At 41.7% G+C, this 15393-nt stretch overlaps 1 protein-coding gene and 1 long non-coding RNA gene across 2 annotated transcripts; one reads left to right on the top strand and one right to left on the bottom strand.

Annotated features, from left to right (window-relative positions):
• Positions 1-393: 393 nt before the first annotated feature.
• On the top strand, positions 394-1647 carry OXGR1 (oxoglutarate receptor 1). Its single transcript, XM_049647514.1, has one exon. The coding sequence runs from the start codon at positions 534-536 to the stop codon at positions 1548-1550; it is 1017 nt and encodes a 338-aa protein (XP_049503471.1). The 5' UTR covers positions 394-533; the 3' UTR covers positions 1551-1647.
• Positions 1648-5290: 3643 nt separating this feature from the next.
• LOC125934171 (uncharacterized) lies at positions 5291-13682 on the bottom strand. Its single transcript, XR_007461255.1, has 3 exons — positions 13573-13682; positions 6064-6126; positions 5291-5414 (listed from the first exon to the last, which is right to left on the bottom strand). It is a non-coding gene; the product is annotated as an uncharacterized LOC125934171 (long non-coding RNA).
• Positions 13683-15393: the final 1711 nt, after the last annotated feature.

Below are 15393 nucleotides of genomic sequence, written 5' to 3'. Positions count from 1 at the left end.
GGTGCCTTCCAGGGACGTGTTGCAAAACCTCCCTCAGTCTTTATTTCTCCTGTAAAATAGAGATAATAAGAAACACTTCACAGCGTCTTGTGAAGTTTAGAGGTTACATGATGGTGAAGTGCCTGGCGCTTGATTAATGGTAGGTCTTGTTAAGTCTCTAATGGTGACATTCTGTGGCTTCCCCAAACAGCAACCTTGCCAACTTGATGTCCACTGCGGCTACGTGTATTTGTTTATTTGCAATCCTTCGTTTTCATTCTGGTGGTAACTTAACTTTCATATTATTATTAGATGCCTTGCCTCACAATCGTTTTCTTAGAAATTCAATCTCTTCTCCACAGGGTCTCTTTGAGATTAAAGAGAAAGAAGTGGCACATTTAGGATCTGAGAGCAATTTTCATTTAAAAGAAGATCATTGTTTTCATTACCCTATCATTAATGTTTTCTATTTTCCTTTATCAGGGAGTTAGTTTGAAGTGATTTGTGTTGCCAAACCGAACGCTTGTTTTCCTGCAAGATGAAAGGAGACAGCCATGAATGAGCCACTGGACAGTTTTGCAAATGCTTCTTCCGACTTCCCCGATTTTGCAGCTCCTTTTGGAAATTGCACTGATGAAAAAATCCCACTCAAGAGGCACTACCTCCCTGTAACATATAGCATCATCTTCCTGGTGGGCTTTCCAGGGAACGCAGTAGCAATTTCCACTTACATTTTCAAAATGCGGCCGTGGAAAGGCAGCACCATCATTATGCTGAACCTGGCCTGCACAGACCTGCTGTATCTAACCAGCTTCCCTTTCCTGATTCACTACTATGCCAGCGGCGAAAACTGGATCTTCGGGGATTTCATGTGCAAGTTCATCCGCTTCGGCTTCCATTTCAACCTGTACAGCAGCATCCTCTTCCTCACCTGTTACAGCATCTTCCGGTACTTCGTGATCATTCACCCCATGAGCTGCTTTTCCTTTCACAAGACTCGATGGGCCGTGGTGGCCTGTGCTGTGGTGTGGATCATTTCACTGGTGGCCGTCATTCCCATGACCTTCCTGATCACATCAACCACCAGGCCCAATAGATCGGCCTGCCTTGACCTCACCAGTTCGGATGACCTCGCCACTATCAAATGGTACAATCTAGTTTTGACTGCAACTACTTTCTGCCTTCCCCTGGTGATAGTGACACTGTGCTATACAATGATTATCTGCACCCTAACCCAAGGACCTCAGAATCACAGCTGCCTTAAGCAGAAAGCTAGAAGGCTAACCATTCTGCTACTCCTCGTGTTTTACATATGTTTTTTACCCTTCCACATCTTGAGGGTCATTCGGATCGAATCTCGACTGCTTTCAATCAGCTGCCCCATCGAGAATCAGATCCATGAAGCGTACATCGTTTCTAGGCCGTTAGCCGCCCTGAACACCTTCGGTAACCTGTTACTGTATGTGGTGGTCAGTGACAACTTCCAGCAGGCCCTCTGCTCGATGGTGAGATGCAAAGCCAGTGGGGACCTGGAACAAGCAAAAAAAATCAGTTACTCAAACAACCCTTGACATACTTCATTTAGTCAACCAAGAAGAAAAGCCTGCTGACATTTTAACTTCTAAGTCCAGAATGGCTCCCTCAGTGGCTCTCAGGAAATATTGTATGTTCAGCTAATCACGTGCTAAAGCCAGGACGGGGCTACCGGGAGTTCTTGGTAACCCATTAATTGAGATCTTCCCTAGGGTAGAGGTAAGAATGGGATACGTGCATATCAGCAGAAGATTCACATGTAGAATCCAAACTATTACAAATCAGGGACATCTTGCAAAACATCTAGTCTTGGGGCACCTGCATGTCTCAGTTGGTTAAGCCTCCAAATCTTGATTTCGGTTCAGGTCATGATCTCGAAGTTCATGAGTTCGAGCCCCTCACTGGGGCCTGCACTGGCACTGAGGAGCCTGCTTGGGATTCTCTCTCACCCTTTCTCTGTCTGTCCTCCTCAGCTCTCACTTTCTCTCTCTCTCCTCTCTCTCAAAGCAAAAAAATAGATAAACTTAAAAAAAAGAAAAACATCTATTCTCACCAATAAAATACATAGTTATATATATATGTGTGTATATATACATATATATATATGTGTGTGTGTGTATATATACATATATATATATATGTATATATACATATATTTATATATATATGTATATATACATATATTTATTCACACACTTGCCCTAGATCTTTCAGGAAGTTAGTGCCAAGATTGGAGAAAACCAAGCTACTCACTCATGGTTTCATGCCCCCTTCATACTGGGGCCTGTTTGTGTTGAACCCCCAGACTATCCAAGGCATTATTTATCTCTTTTTCAGTATTCTGTTTTCATTTCATAGCTTTAAAACTTACTCTTTCAAACTTTGCTTTGAGGCCATTAAACTGCGTTTCTCACAAGGCTTTAGTCAAGTAGATTCAAGGTGGTCAGTACAATTCACCTGAGACACCCCCAAGATGTCAGTGCAAATAGCAACATATGTGGGTCATTATGTCTGTATTGTTGTAGGTCGTTTTAAAAGTTGCTGCTGAGTTTATAAAAATGACCAACTAATACTAGTTATTATCACCACATCCTGGGGAAGGAGGAGCCACTTCTTGGGGAAACAGAAGTCCTTTTAAATACCTTGTATATAGGGGCACCTGGGTGGCTCAATCGGTTGGGTGTCCAACTTCGGCTCAGGTCATGGTCTCACTGCTCGTGGGTTCGAGCCCCGCGTCGGGCTCTGTGCTGACCACTTGGAGCCTGGAACCTGCTTCGGATTCTGTGTCTCCCCCTCTCTCTTCCCCTCCCATGCTCATGCTCTGTCTTTCTCTGTCTCTCAATAATGAATAAATGTTAAATTTTTTTTTTAAATATCGTGTATATATTAGGTGTTAAGTAAAATCTAACGTCATCATGATTTCTGTGGAAAACGATTCTCGGAAACACCGATTCCCTTTAGATAACTTTCTCTTTTGTGACTCTCCTGAAAATATGTTATCTATTTATTTTAACAGCTAAAGCTATTTTTGATTTATGTGTGTGCCTAATTATCACAATATAAGTTGAAATAGTTTGAGAAAAATGCTTAGTCTGGACATTTAAAACCTTAGTAAATGTGTCGATACAATTAATAAACTAATTTATAAATTTTTTATGTTTGCTTTTGAGAGAGAGACAGAGCATGAGCAGGGGAGGGGCAGAGAGAGAGAGAGGGAGACACAGAATCTGAAGCAGGCTCCAGGTTCCGAGCTGTCAGCACAGAGCCTGACGCAGGGCTGGAAGTCACAAACCGTGAGATTGTGACCTGAGCCAAAGTTGGATGCTTAAGCAACTGAGCCACCCAAGTGCCCCAATAAACTAATTTAAAAACACTGGATAAATACTGAATAAGCTGGTAGTATTTTTCTGTGAAAGTGCAGCTTTACCACCATTATATATATTTACATTAAGCTTATGTTCTCCATGTGTAGAGAGCAAAACTGTTTGTGACTTTCAGGTTCTTCTAGAACATTACATCTGACTTAGACCTAAGTAAAGATGTGCGCCGGGAGCCTCTGCCAGGCTTGCAGGGGGAAGAAAGAGGCAGGCCGATGGCTCCGCACATGGATGTTTCTGGATGATGGCACTGTCTCCACCACCCACCTTCTGAGCCATTGTCTCCAGGGCCTTTCCAGAGCATAAGGAACGAGCTGTTTGACTGGAGGGCTTGACTTCCTCATGCACGTTGGCTGCACAGCATGAAACAGCATTCAGAGACCCGTTGGGAACCTGAAGGCCGGGTAGCTCTCTTTCCCATCTCCCCAGTGTCCCGCCCTCACCAAAGTGTGGACAGGTCAGCCTCTGTACCACAGCTGTTGTTATTCTAGCCCGGGACGCAAACCCCTTTCTGTCTCTATTCTTTCTTATTTCAAAGATTTTACCCACCAGAAAAAAAGCCACCCGAATCTCCTTTATGTCTGTCTCAACTGTCTCTGTAGAATCTTTTTTATCCTTTTCCTTCTTCCCACAAATGTACAGAACAGTAAATCATTTCTCTTTCTGATTTCAATTCTTCCACTGTGTCTTTGGTCCTTACTCTGCTGTCTTAGGGATTTTACTCTGCCACTGAATCCCATTTTCTCAAATTTTTAACATTTCTATTACCTTGGATAACCGACCTTAGTTTGGGAACATGCATAATATTCCTTTATCCTCAAAATACCTTCGCTCACTCAGCTGTGTTATTCTTTTATTGGCCCTGCTCCCTGCAGGTATGGGTCAGGTGCAGATGACAGTCTGTCCTCCAGGGTTCTGCTGATAGAATATAATCGCAAAGATCCGAGCTAAATTAGACTCAAAGGGTCAGTCTTATTTTCCAAAGTAAAGAGTTCTGGGCTAATTGTGTTTGGAACTGAGGCCAAAAGAAGAGATTGATGATACTCCCAAGACTAGAATAGGACCCGAATGACCTTGTCTCATAGTTGTAGGCCAAGAAAGTACGGGGACAAAAGAGCAGAGCTCTGTCTGCCAGAGAGGGAGCTGCTGGGTCTTCTCACCATATGAGGAATCTAAGTTCAAGTCAGGCCCAATGCGCTTGAGTGCAGGGAATCTAGAAAAAACTGTTCCAAACTTTAGCGACGCGGTAACCCCTCCACTTTGTTTTTAACTGTCGATCATAGAATTTTTTAAAAAATGTTTTCTTTTTAATTTTCATTTTAGAGAGAGAGAGTGTGAGCGGGGGAAAGGGACAGAGGGAGAGAGAGAGTGTGCAAGAGAGAATCTCAAGCAGACTCCATGCTCAGCATGGATCTTGACATGGTGCTCAACCCCCCGACCCTGGGATCATGACCTGAGCCGAAATCAAGATTCAGACGCTCAACCGACTGAACCACCCAGGAGCCCCTATCATGGAAATTTAAATGGTCAAAGAAGTAGAAAAAGTAACAAAATGACCTCCCATATCCATGACTGAATGTCACCAGTAACCAACATCCTGCCATTCTTGTTTCATCCATTCCCCCCACCCTTTTGCTTTTTTTGCTAGAATATTTAAAAGCAAATCCTAGGAAACATAGTAGTTTCACCTATAAATGCTTCAACGTTGATCTCTTTCAAAAAGCAGAAAACCAAACAAAATAAAAAATTATTTCTTAATGTTATCTAATATCCAATCCTTATTTTCCTTCCCTTGGCTACCCCAAACATGTCTTTATACAGTTGGCTTTTTCAAATTAGGGTCCAGACAAGGTCTATGCACTACATGTGGTTGATAGGTCTATCAAATTTCTGTTCATCTATTAGAGTTCCCCTTTCCTTTATTTATTGTCATCTATTTACTGAAGGGATTGAGTCATTTGCCCTGTGGAATCTTCTTCATTGCGTTTTAATTCCGTTCGGCTGTTTGTCATGTGGCTCCATGCCCTGCATTTGGTGTAAATTAGAAAGGAGAACTGGAGGTTAGATTAGACGTAGATTCTTTTCTCCCACCCTCGCTCCCTCCCTCCTCTCCCTTTCTTTCCCTCCCACCCTCTTTCCCTGCCTCCTCTCCTTCCTCCTTTGTTTTCTTTTCACAGAAACAGGACTCCACCTCAGGAGGTATAGTGCCTGACTGCTCTCCATTTAACGATTGAGCAGGGGTTTCAGGATGTATCGGCCTGATCCTTGTATCATAAAGATACAACTTCCTTTGCCCTTCATAGTTTTCCCATCATTACTTATTGTCTGGACCCACTAGGGTGTTCACAGTGGTGACTTTTAAAAGTCTAACACCCTTCTGCTTTCATTTGTTACGACTTTTCTGTAAAGATCTTTAACCCATCAACTGTCTCTTCCCCTGCTACTCTGAGCACAGACCCACCGATTACATTTAGCTCCTCCTCCTCCTTTGGGAAGGCACAAATAAGGCATGAAAAGACAGAGTGTAAGTACTGGCAGAGTATCCTTTCTGTATGGGCCAAATTTTTGTTCTTTAACTCTTCAGGGTTAGCGGCCATTGCTGTGACCCACAGGGTTAGAGCTGCAGCCTTGGGGAACGAGCTGGCCTTGTTGCGCCATGCTTCTACAAACCCACCTTAGTGCCTCTGTGTATCTTCTTGGACTACGGCAGGGCATTTTCACTTTCCCCTAGAGAGCTCTGAGAAGAGGGAGAACAAGGCATTAATAACGACAAGGCCACGTAGCACTTGAGGCTAAATGCTCACTTCCTGTGCTAATTTCATTCTTAAATTCCTCCCAGCGAACACCGTTCAATACAATCTACCTGATACTATACAATGAGTCCAGATGATATCAGATGATACAAGGCCAGCAAGGCAAAAATCCCTGAAGGGTGAGAGCCCTGTTCATTACCGAGTTCCTGGGAAGAAACTACATTTGTTATGCACATTGATCTGTCTTCTTTCAATTCTATTTCCTTTTCTGCACTTTCTTCTGAATATTTTCTATTTATCTTTCATTAATCCTGGCTTGTACTATAGATAATGTGCTATGAAACTCATGCATCGAATTCCTGATTTCAGATATTGTTTTTTTTTTTTTTTTAATTTATACAATGTACTTTTGGTTCTCTTTATTCTACCACTTCTGTGAAGTAGTTTTTGTTGTTGTTTTTGTCTTTTGATCTGTTTTGTCCCTTTCCCTACATTTTCTAGAACTGAATAATCAGTTATTTTAAAGTCTCAATCTATTTGCTCCAATGTCATATCACCATTGGGTCTGCTTCTCTTGTCTGCCATTTTGCCTGTGTTTATGGGTCATGGGATCCTGTCTCCTTGAATGTCTATTAGTTTTTGCTTGGCTGATAAAAATTGCCCATAAGAGAATCAAAGGGACTCCCCTGAGAGGTTTTTATTTCAGTTATTTTACTTTTTGATTATAAAGTTTTTATTTAATTCCACTTCTGAAATTTCCTCTCACTCACTAAATAAGTCATTTTCTTTCAACTCTTCAAGCATATTTACATAGCTCCTTTATTATCTTTGTCTATTAAATCTAGCAGGGACTGGCTGTCTTGCCTTACTTCTGGTGGCTCCAGAAGGAAGCCATTTCCTGGCATTTTCCAAGTTCTAGAAGCCACCTCGTTCCTTGGTTTATGGCTGCTCCTTCCATCTTCAAAGCCAACATCTTCAATTCTCTCTGATTTGTGCTTCTAGGTGACTATCTCCTCTGCCCAACTCTGATTCTCCTACTTCTTTTTATTGTATCTCTTGCAATTACCTTGGGCCCACCTGGGTAACTCAGGATAATCTCTTCATCTCAAAATCCATAATTGAATCACATCCTCAAATCCCTTTTTCTGTGTAATGTAGGATATTTACAGGTTCCTGGGATTAGGACAAGGACATTTTTGGAAGGCTGTTACACAGCTGACCACAGTGGTTTCTTAAAGAGCAACTGACTCAAGTAACAATAATAACAATGTAAAGTGACCTTGAGGCTGGTTTCTGGTTGCTTTTTTTTTTTTTTTTTCTTGGCTGTGAGACACATCTTTCTGTTTTGCATGTGTAATCATTTTTTACTGAATACCGGATATTGTGAGTACATCATTGTAGAGATTCTAGATTCTATTATTGTCCTCTGAAGATTGGTGACTTTTCTCTAGTAGACACAGCATTTACTTGCTAATCACTTTAAAATTATGTTGACTCGGTTCTACAAATTTTTAAAGAACAGATTTGTGAAAAGTCCATGATGTTTTCCATACCCTTCTAACACAGCAGGACCCAAATGCCAAATTCTGTTTCTCCTTTGGTCTTGTCCAGACTTGGATTTAGGCTTTTTTTGTCAAAGCATGTCTAGAATAGACCTTACTCTGGGGCATGGTCTTTACAGCTAAGACACAGCTTTCTGCCGTCTCAGCAAGATGCGTTAATGGAGTGTTAGTGAGATTTTTCTTCCCTGGTTGGGCCAGACGCCCTTGCCCTGCTTGACCACTGGTGTCTCTGATGCCATAACAGCATCTTACCGGTGAATATCAAGTAGTCTCCCTTGCAAACATCGCCCTTGACCCAAGAATCACAGGAAATCTGCATGGGGGCCCCTAAGCTCCCCATGATTTCTTTGTCCTTGGTGCTCTGCTCCAAATATTTCAAATGATTCAACAATGCCAAACTCTGGCCTCTGTCTCCTTAGATCAACGGGACCACAGGACTGCTGTCTTCTGCTTAGACTTCAGATTTCTGCACCACAGTCAGGAAATTATTTCTGGACAGAGAGCCTGGGTGACCGTGGGGCTTATAGCATTACCTCATCTATAGTCCCAGCCTGAAAACATTGGATCCTATGTTTCGCCCGGTCCTAGTGTTGCTAACAGTGGGAGAGCCTCTCCCTAACGTTCTACTGTACCGTGTACCAGGTTGGGGAGCGGTATCCGTGTGGAGGATTCCTGCCTTTCTCATTAATGCTTTCCACAAAACATGGGAGATTTTAGGGGCTCCTGGATGGCTCAGTCAGTTGAGCATCCGACTTCGGCTCAGGTCATGATCTCGCAGTCCGTGAGTTCGAGCCCCACGTCGGCTCTGTGCTGATAGCCTAGAGCCTGCTTCGGATTCTGTGTCTCCCTCTCTCTCTCTCTCTGCCCTTCCTCCCTCATGCTCTGTCTGTCTGTCTGTCTGTCTCTCTCTCTGTCAAGTACAAATAAACATTAAAAAAAACTTAAAATGTGGGAGATTTTAATTTAAACATGGAGGTGAGTCTCCTCCTCTCCTCAAGTGACACTAGAGCAATGACAGGAACATAAGTATAAAGATATTGGAAGGTATGGAAGCTGAGAGCCCATGGTTGAGTGGTGAAGCCAGACAAAAACAGAGCTGGTAATGCGGGGAATCTGTAGGTAGGCTGACGTACTCTGGTTAACTGCAAAATGCTTAGGAGTTAAACTACCACTAGCTCCCTCTCAGGGATGGTTGTAAATGGGACTGACAACAGGAGGTTTGGTTTAAAGCCTGAATAAGAAACAATGGCATCTCCAGAGACTCTCCCTTCTCCTGTGCAAACCGACGACTGTCCCTTTCCCACACCAGAATTCAAGGCTCTTCATTCGGGGGAGGTTGAAGCAGGAAGTTTCTTGGGGACAATAGACAAAACTGAAGGCAGCAGAAAAGTGAGGTGCCAAGTACTGGATAAAAAGACGTGGCTCTGCTACCAAGGGCAACTCGTGCTTGCACTTCCTAGCAGAAGATTCGTGCATTCTTCTCTATGGAAATGAAAATACAGCAATAACCGATACAAATTCCTGATGTGGAAGAACGGCTTTCTTCATGCACCCAGGTGATCTGACTTCAGAGCCTGTGTGCAGAACTACTACACTCTCCTGACTTACATAAAAGGAGAGAAAATACTCGATGCTAACAGTTGGGGAATAGCTCAGCCTGCTCACCCACGGGGCTGCCTACAAGTTGACCCCCTCGTCAACCCTGCTTCTCAGCGCCTTCCTCTTCAGAATGAGCGGTCAGCCACAAATAACAAGGTAACCGATGAAAGCCTGGAGTAGGGATCAGAGACTCCAAAATGAACACACAGGGAAAAAGCACTCAGGGAAACAGAAACACCGTAGGGAGCATAAGAAAATTTCAAAAAAAACCTATAAATTAATACTCTCAGAGACATCTTTGAAACAGACCAGGAGGTTCTAAAAGAATGACTGTTCAAAAGACAACAAAGAACTCTTGGCTACTGAGCAGGGGGAGGTTAGTGGGGTTATTCCACTTGCCCTCTGCTACCTGGCCACATCTTGGCGTGTGCTCTGCACTGGGGAGCCGAGAGTTCTCCTGGCATCTTCTTTCAATTTATTCTAAATGCTTCATAACTAGAAGAAAGTCTCTGAGGTTGGTAGTATGATGCCAGAGTTATTTCCTGATTTCAGTGCAGGTAAAACATTCTCTGATTTTTGTAATCTTGAGTGCCTCTGGGAGGTTTTAGGAAAGTGGGATGTTTTTAAGTGTACCTAAACCACTGAGTTCCTTGAAGTTGCCCTATTGCCTTCTTATTTTATCTCTGTGATCACATATGAACTAAGAGTATATGTTATGTGATTATATAGTAGCATATCATTTTTTTTCCTGTGATTTGAAAATATGCTCGTAGCCTGAACTGTTTTTCTTTCTAGAAATGCTCGCTGACACTACCTTAATGCTTCTAAATGATTTTTGGGGGGTTAGTCACAAGACCCTGCAGGAACATTAACAGAAAAATAAAACATACATGCATAAAATCTTTTTTAGTCTTTATTTATATTGCTGCTGGTTAAGTAAAGGGATTTATAGAATGGAGGAATGCCTTCATGTTTAGGACTCAATATCAGTTTTAAATGCAATCAGGTTAACTAACACCAGCATCTTCTGAACCTCTATACCATGTGCAAAGTTCTGTGCTACACCCTGGAGACAGAAACCTGAGTAAGTGAGCAAGTCTGCTTCCAAAGATAGACAATCGTGCAAACTAGCTGCATGATTGATATGTACCTTTTAGGGTGATTATTTATGCTACTCTGCATTTACTTACCAAATCTCAGCGAAATGTTTATCCAGTTCATTTTGCATTTTAGTTTATTATTACCCTAGTTATGTTCTAAAGAGCTTAATCCAAAGGGATTATTTCAGGAACATATATAATTATCTAAATCTCTCTCACTGATAACTCTGAAGGGTGTTCTAAATGGCAAAGCCACAGAAATATCCTAGGTGCTAATTGTGTATGGTTAAATGCCCTATTTATCTGTTTAAATCCACATAAGAGACAATCAATACCACAGTTAATACTTAGTATTATTTCATTATCAGAGGCAACACTATAAATATCTGAATCGTACACCATGAAAGCCAAAAAAAAAAAAAAATCTACATGTGCATCACAAATGATGCTCTCTGGATCAAAAAAAAACAAAGTACCTTCTTGCAAAACATTTTCTGATTCACATAGTCCATTTTAACTAATAGAGCTTCCCCCTTCCCCAAACCCAGATGTTATTCATACTAAAGAATTAAAACACAGCCAATGTTAAGGCCTCTATTCAATTTTTAGCCATCCACAAAAGCACTGCTGAAGTTTAGTTTTTGAGAACTTTTCTCCAACCATCCAGCCTAGGAAAACAAGCTTCCCACCTCTCTTTTCTATTCATGAGGCATTTTGAGCACTTTATTACACAGGATTTGGATTACCAGTCTTCCATGTCCGTGCATTCTTTTTGTCTCTGGTGAGATTTTAATTCCTCCAACACACAGTCACATTTACTTGTGTTTCCAGCTCCTAGCAATGTGCTAGAAGGTATGACATATGGAACAACAACACAAAGGAGCCTCTCTGAGAATAAGAAATATCTACTTATAATCCCACTTCTTATTTGACCAATTTCTGGATATGAAAAATTCATGCTTAAACTGAGTCTTTGTATTGCCTTTGAAGAAGAGGGGAAAGACTTGTTTTTAGTAACATGCTAAATTAAATCTACTGCGCAACCTTCCAATTGGAAACGACAAAAATGGCTAAACAAAGTATTGTCGTAAGCACCTATAAAAACGCTCACTGAGCTGGTAAGAAGCTAAAAAATCCACAAAGGACAAAATACAATATATAGCTAGGGAACTAGAGGTCAGCAAGCAACAAAAACAGCAGTTTTCTAAACAGTATCTGGTGCTTTTGAGCCTAAGTTTTGATATCTGTGTTTGGATAAGTAGGGTGATCGTATATCCTGGCTAATGCCTGTTGCCTTGGTGTAATTATTAACAGCACCCACTCTTATTCTTAAAAGTATCTTGAGTGGTACATGGTCATCCTAATTATAAGAGACAGGACATAATGTAGGAAACTTGAAAAAGTAAGGATTCTAATAGGAGATCTTGCGAAAACCAGCGTGTTAATGGGCTCCATTCTCCATGTTAGGAAGAATGAAAAATAAGGACACAAAGCCGAAGGAAGCAGTGTGTGAAATAGCCTGTATTTACTTTGACACCGGGCAGAAGGAAAATGAATCTGCCCCTGAGAAATCATAGTCAGCATCAAGCCCTCATGTACATTTGTTGTTATCTGCATGTTTAAATTGAAGTTCAAGTGGAGAATTGCATTTAAAGTGATTTCCAGATGGGTAGTACCACCAGGCAACTGGCAGAACATATGCAAAACCTCTCTGAGGGGACACAGCTTTCACCTAGGTCTCCAAGAATTCCTGGTGGTAAAGTTTCCAAGGAAATGAGAAACACATTTAAAAAGAAAGCACAAGAAATGCCAACCAAAAGGCACAATGGGTGAAGTACATCAGAGTTGGAGGATAGAAGAATCAGAGTGTCAGACTTTCCTACGTGAGGAATATTAGGCATGGATTATAAAATGGAATGTTTATTTTGTTCAAAAAATTAAGAAAGTTCTAAGAAGTGAGCTGATAAAGATAAGACTATAAAATGATTAAGCAAATTTAGGAAAACAAGACTTCCGGAAATAACAAATGTAAGTCGCTATAAAAAAATATTAATGGATTGGTAAAATAGGGGATTAGATACAGCAAAAAAGACCATTAAGGAGTTGGAAACGAGATAAGAAAGAAACTATCTGGAATGATACCAAAGAAACCCAAAGAAACCAGAAAATGAAAAGTGTAAAAGGGCCCTGGATTGAAGACTGAGGAGGCTTCACATATACATGAGCAGATTTTCAGAAGGAGATGGAAAAGAGAATGGGGGAAAAAGCAAAAACAGTCGCACAATTAGGTCACACGTGTTTATCGTAGTACTTAGCATGCAAACAAATGGATCATACGAAGGAAGGCTTTGCATAGAATGGTGATGAGAATCTGTCATAGGCCAAGGATTGTGATGAATCCAATTCTGTCACATGGCAGGTATAAAAGATAAGTCAGTCAACCAGCCAGTAAATAAATAAATAAATAAATAAATAAATAAAATTTAAATGAAATCAAGAAAGAAGAGGGAAAAAGAAACAGAAAAGTGGGACAAACAGAAGCCATACAATGAGATGGAAAAACAAACACAAATATGTCAGTAATCACACTAAATGTGAAAAGACTAAATATCCCAGTTAAAAAGAGCAAAGCTTTCAGACGACCCTTTAATTTAATATAACATATGGCCTTTTAAAGAGACACATCTAAGACATAAAAACAAGTTACGAACTTGTAAAAAAATGAAAAATGCAACAGATTATAACCATGAAGGAAACAGAACTAGAAATTGTCTTAAGACAATACAAGTTTGATACTCATTAAAAAAATCAGTGATGTTCCTGGTCAGAAGGCAGCTTTTGTCCATGCAGTGATTCATGGACCGAAAGACTTTTCACCTCGTGAGGCCTCCACTGCCCAGGGCCTCAGAATCTTCTTCTTTTTTAATGTTTATTTATTTATTTTGAGGGAGGGAGAGAGAGAGAAAGAGAGAGAGAGAGAAAGAAAGAGTGTGTGTGTGAACGGGTGGAGGGACAGAGAGAGGGAGAGAGAGAATCCCAAGCAGTCTCTGTGCTGAGAGCCTGCTCAGTCCCACAAAATGTAGGCTCATGACCTGAGCCCAAATCGAGAGTCTGATGCTTAACCAACTGCCACCCCACTGCCACCCGCGTGCCCCCCGAATCTTCTCACCTTTCTCACATTCCATCAGCAATAACCGATCACAGTTCTCTCCAAATTGTTTGGTTGTAAAAGCCTCATTATCTGGCTATTTAGGAGTTAAAAGACTGGTTTTCTGCTGGCCATCCCCACCTCAATACAGAACAAAGTAAAGATAATATTAATGTAAAAGCTCCTTCAGAGAAAAGAAATGGAAGAAGACAATAGTCATGGGAATGTTGAACCCCTGCCATGTAGACATTGTGAAAACCCTCTTCCCTGGCTGTGATGTTCCGGAATAGACTCAATTCTGTTCTCTAGAAGAAACTTCCTTTTCACTGTTCCCCATCCTCCGGGAGATTTTTCCTGATTCTTTCTCCTCTAAGGCAGGGGTTTTAAGATTTAGCAAGCATCAGAATTCCCCGGATGGCTTGTTACAATACAAATTGCTAGGCACCATTCTTAGAACCTCTGATTCAGTGAGTTGGGATAATTTACATTTCTAACAGATTCCTGGGTGACGATGAAACTGTTGGTTTGGGGACCACACTTTGGGAGAACCACAGTCCTAAGGCCCCATCTGAAATGGGCTGGAGGAATACGTACTCCTTGAGGGTGCTTCATGTTCACTGCCAGCTTCCTACTGGGGCAAGTTTGGAGGCGTGAGAGCTGTTTTATAGTTGCAGGCTTTTTAATTTTTTTTTTTAACATTTATTTATTTTTGAGACAGAGAGAGACAGCATGAACAGGGGAGGGGCAGAGAGAGAGAGGGAGACACAGAATCTGAAACAGGCTCCAGACTCTGAGCTGTCAGCATAGAGCCCGACGCGGGGCTCGAACTCACGGACCGTGAGATCATGACCCGAGTCGAAGTCGGACGCTTAACCGACCGAGCCACCCAGGCGCCCCATTGCAGGCTTTTTAAAACCAGGCTTTAGTTTATTTAGCAAGATGTTTCCACAGATACTTCCTAGATTCCTCATCTATTTGCTTCCAGTAAATCCCATGTATGAATAACCACATTAGTTCTTCCCTGGATAGAATTCTTTGACGTGTATCTTTACTTTCTACTCCTCACCCCCCACGGTTGACTCTCTCAAATGCAATGACAGGTATCTCGAGGCCATGTTACAAAGTAACCTCGAAGTGGAAAGAAAGAACCTTAATGCAAACTTGGCCACAGAGCCGAACCCCTTCGTGTAACTGAGAACCCCTGCGGGACCTTTGCTGCTCAAAGTCCTTTCTGTTATAGCTTCTAATTCTGCTTTACAGCATAGATACAGTTTTGCCAGTCCTCAAACGTGCAAGTTCCTGGACTCTCTCCATTCCCGTTCATCTCTGCCCTTGAGCCAGCCACTTCTTGTGGGGACTCACCTTTTTGTTTTTCGCACTTCGCTATAAGAAGAAACCAACACACCAACATTTCTAGCTCCTTCCAATTACTGCTTGCAAATCCACACATTTACTAGGCATCAGATACGCTTTCAAGATTACAGCAGGCCACGTTTTATGCTACCAGGGAATAGAGCTCTCCGTATTTCAGTCTGGTTTTATTGTTTTCCTTGCTGCCTGCCACCCACCTATTACCTCAATGCTACACATTTTACAGTTTATTAAGGGGCGGGGGGATTCCCACTTCAAGATAGCAATTCCCATACTGGTTAGGGTAATAAATGTTAGCTGATGAAACAAAATAGTCCCCAAATATGGTGATTCACGCAACAGAGGTCCTTTTCTTGCACAAGTGACTGCCCAACATAGGTGTTCCTGGCTGGCAGGCTATTTACCTATGTGCAGGGATTCAAGCGTTTCTGTGCCTTCTATCTGTGGCCTCAACAAGTCCCAGGATCCCAG

The sequence above is a fragment of the Panthera uncia genome (assembly GCF_023721935.1).
Source record: "Panthera uncia isolate 11264 chromosome A1 unlocalized genomic scaffold, Puncia_PCG_1.0 HiC_scaffold_16, whole genome shotgun sequence".
NCBI lineage: Eukaryota > Metazoa > Chordata > Mammalia > Carnivora > Felidae > Panthera > Panthera uncia.
The sequence above is the reverse complement of the archived record's forward strand: the minus strand, read 5'-3'. Positions and strand labels throughout refer to the sequence as shown.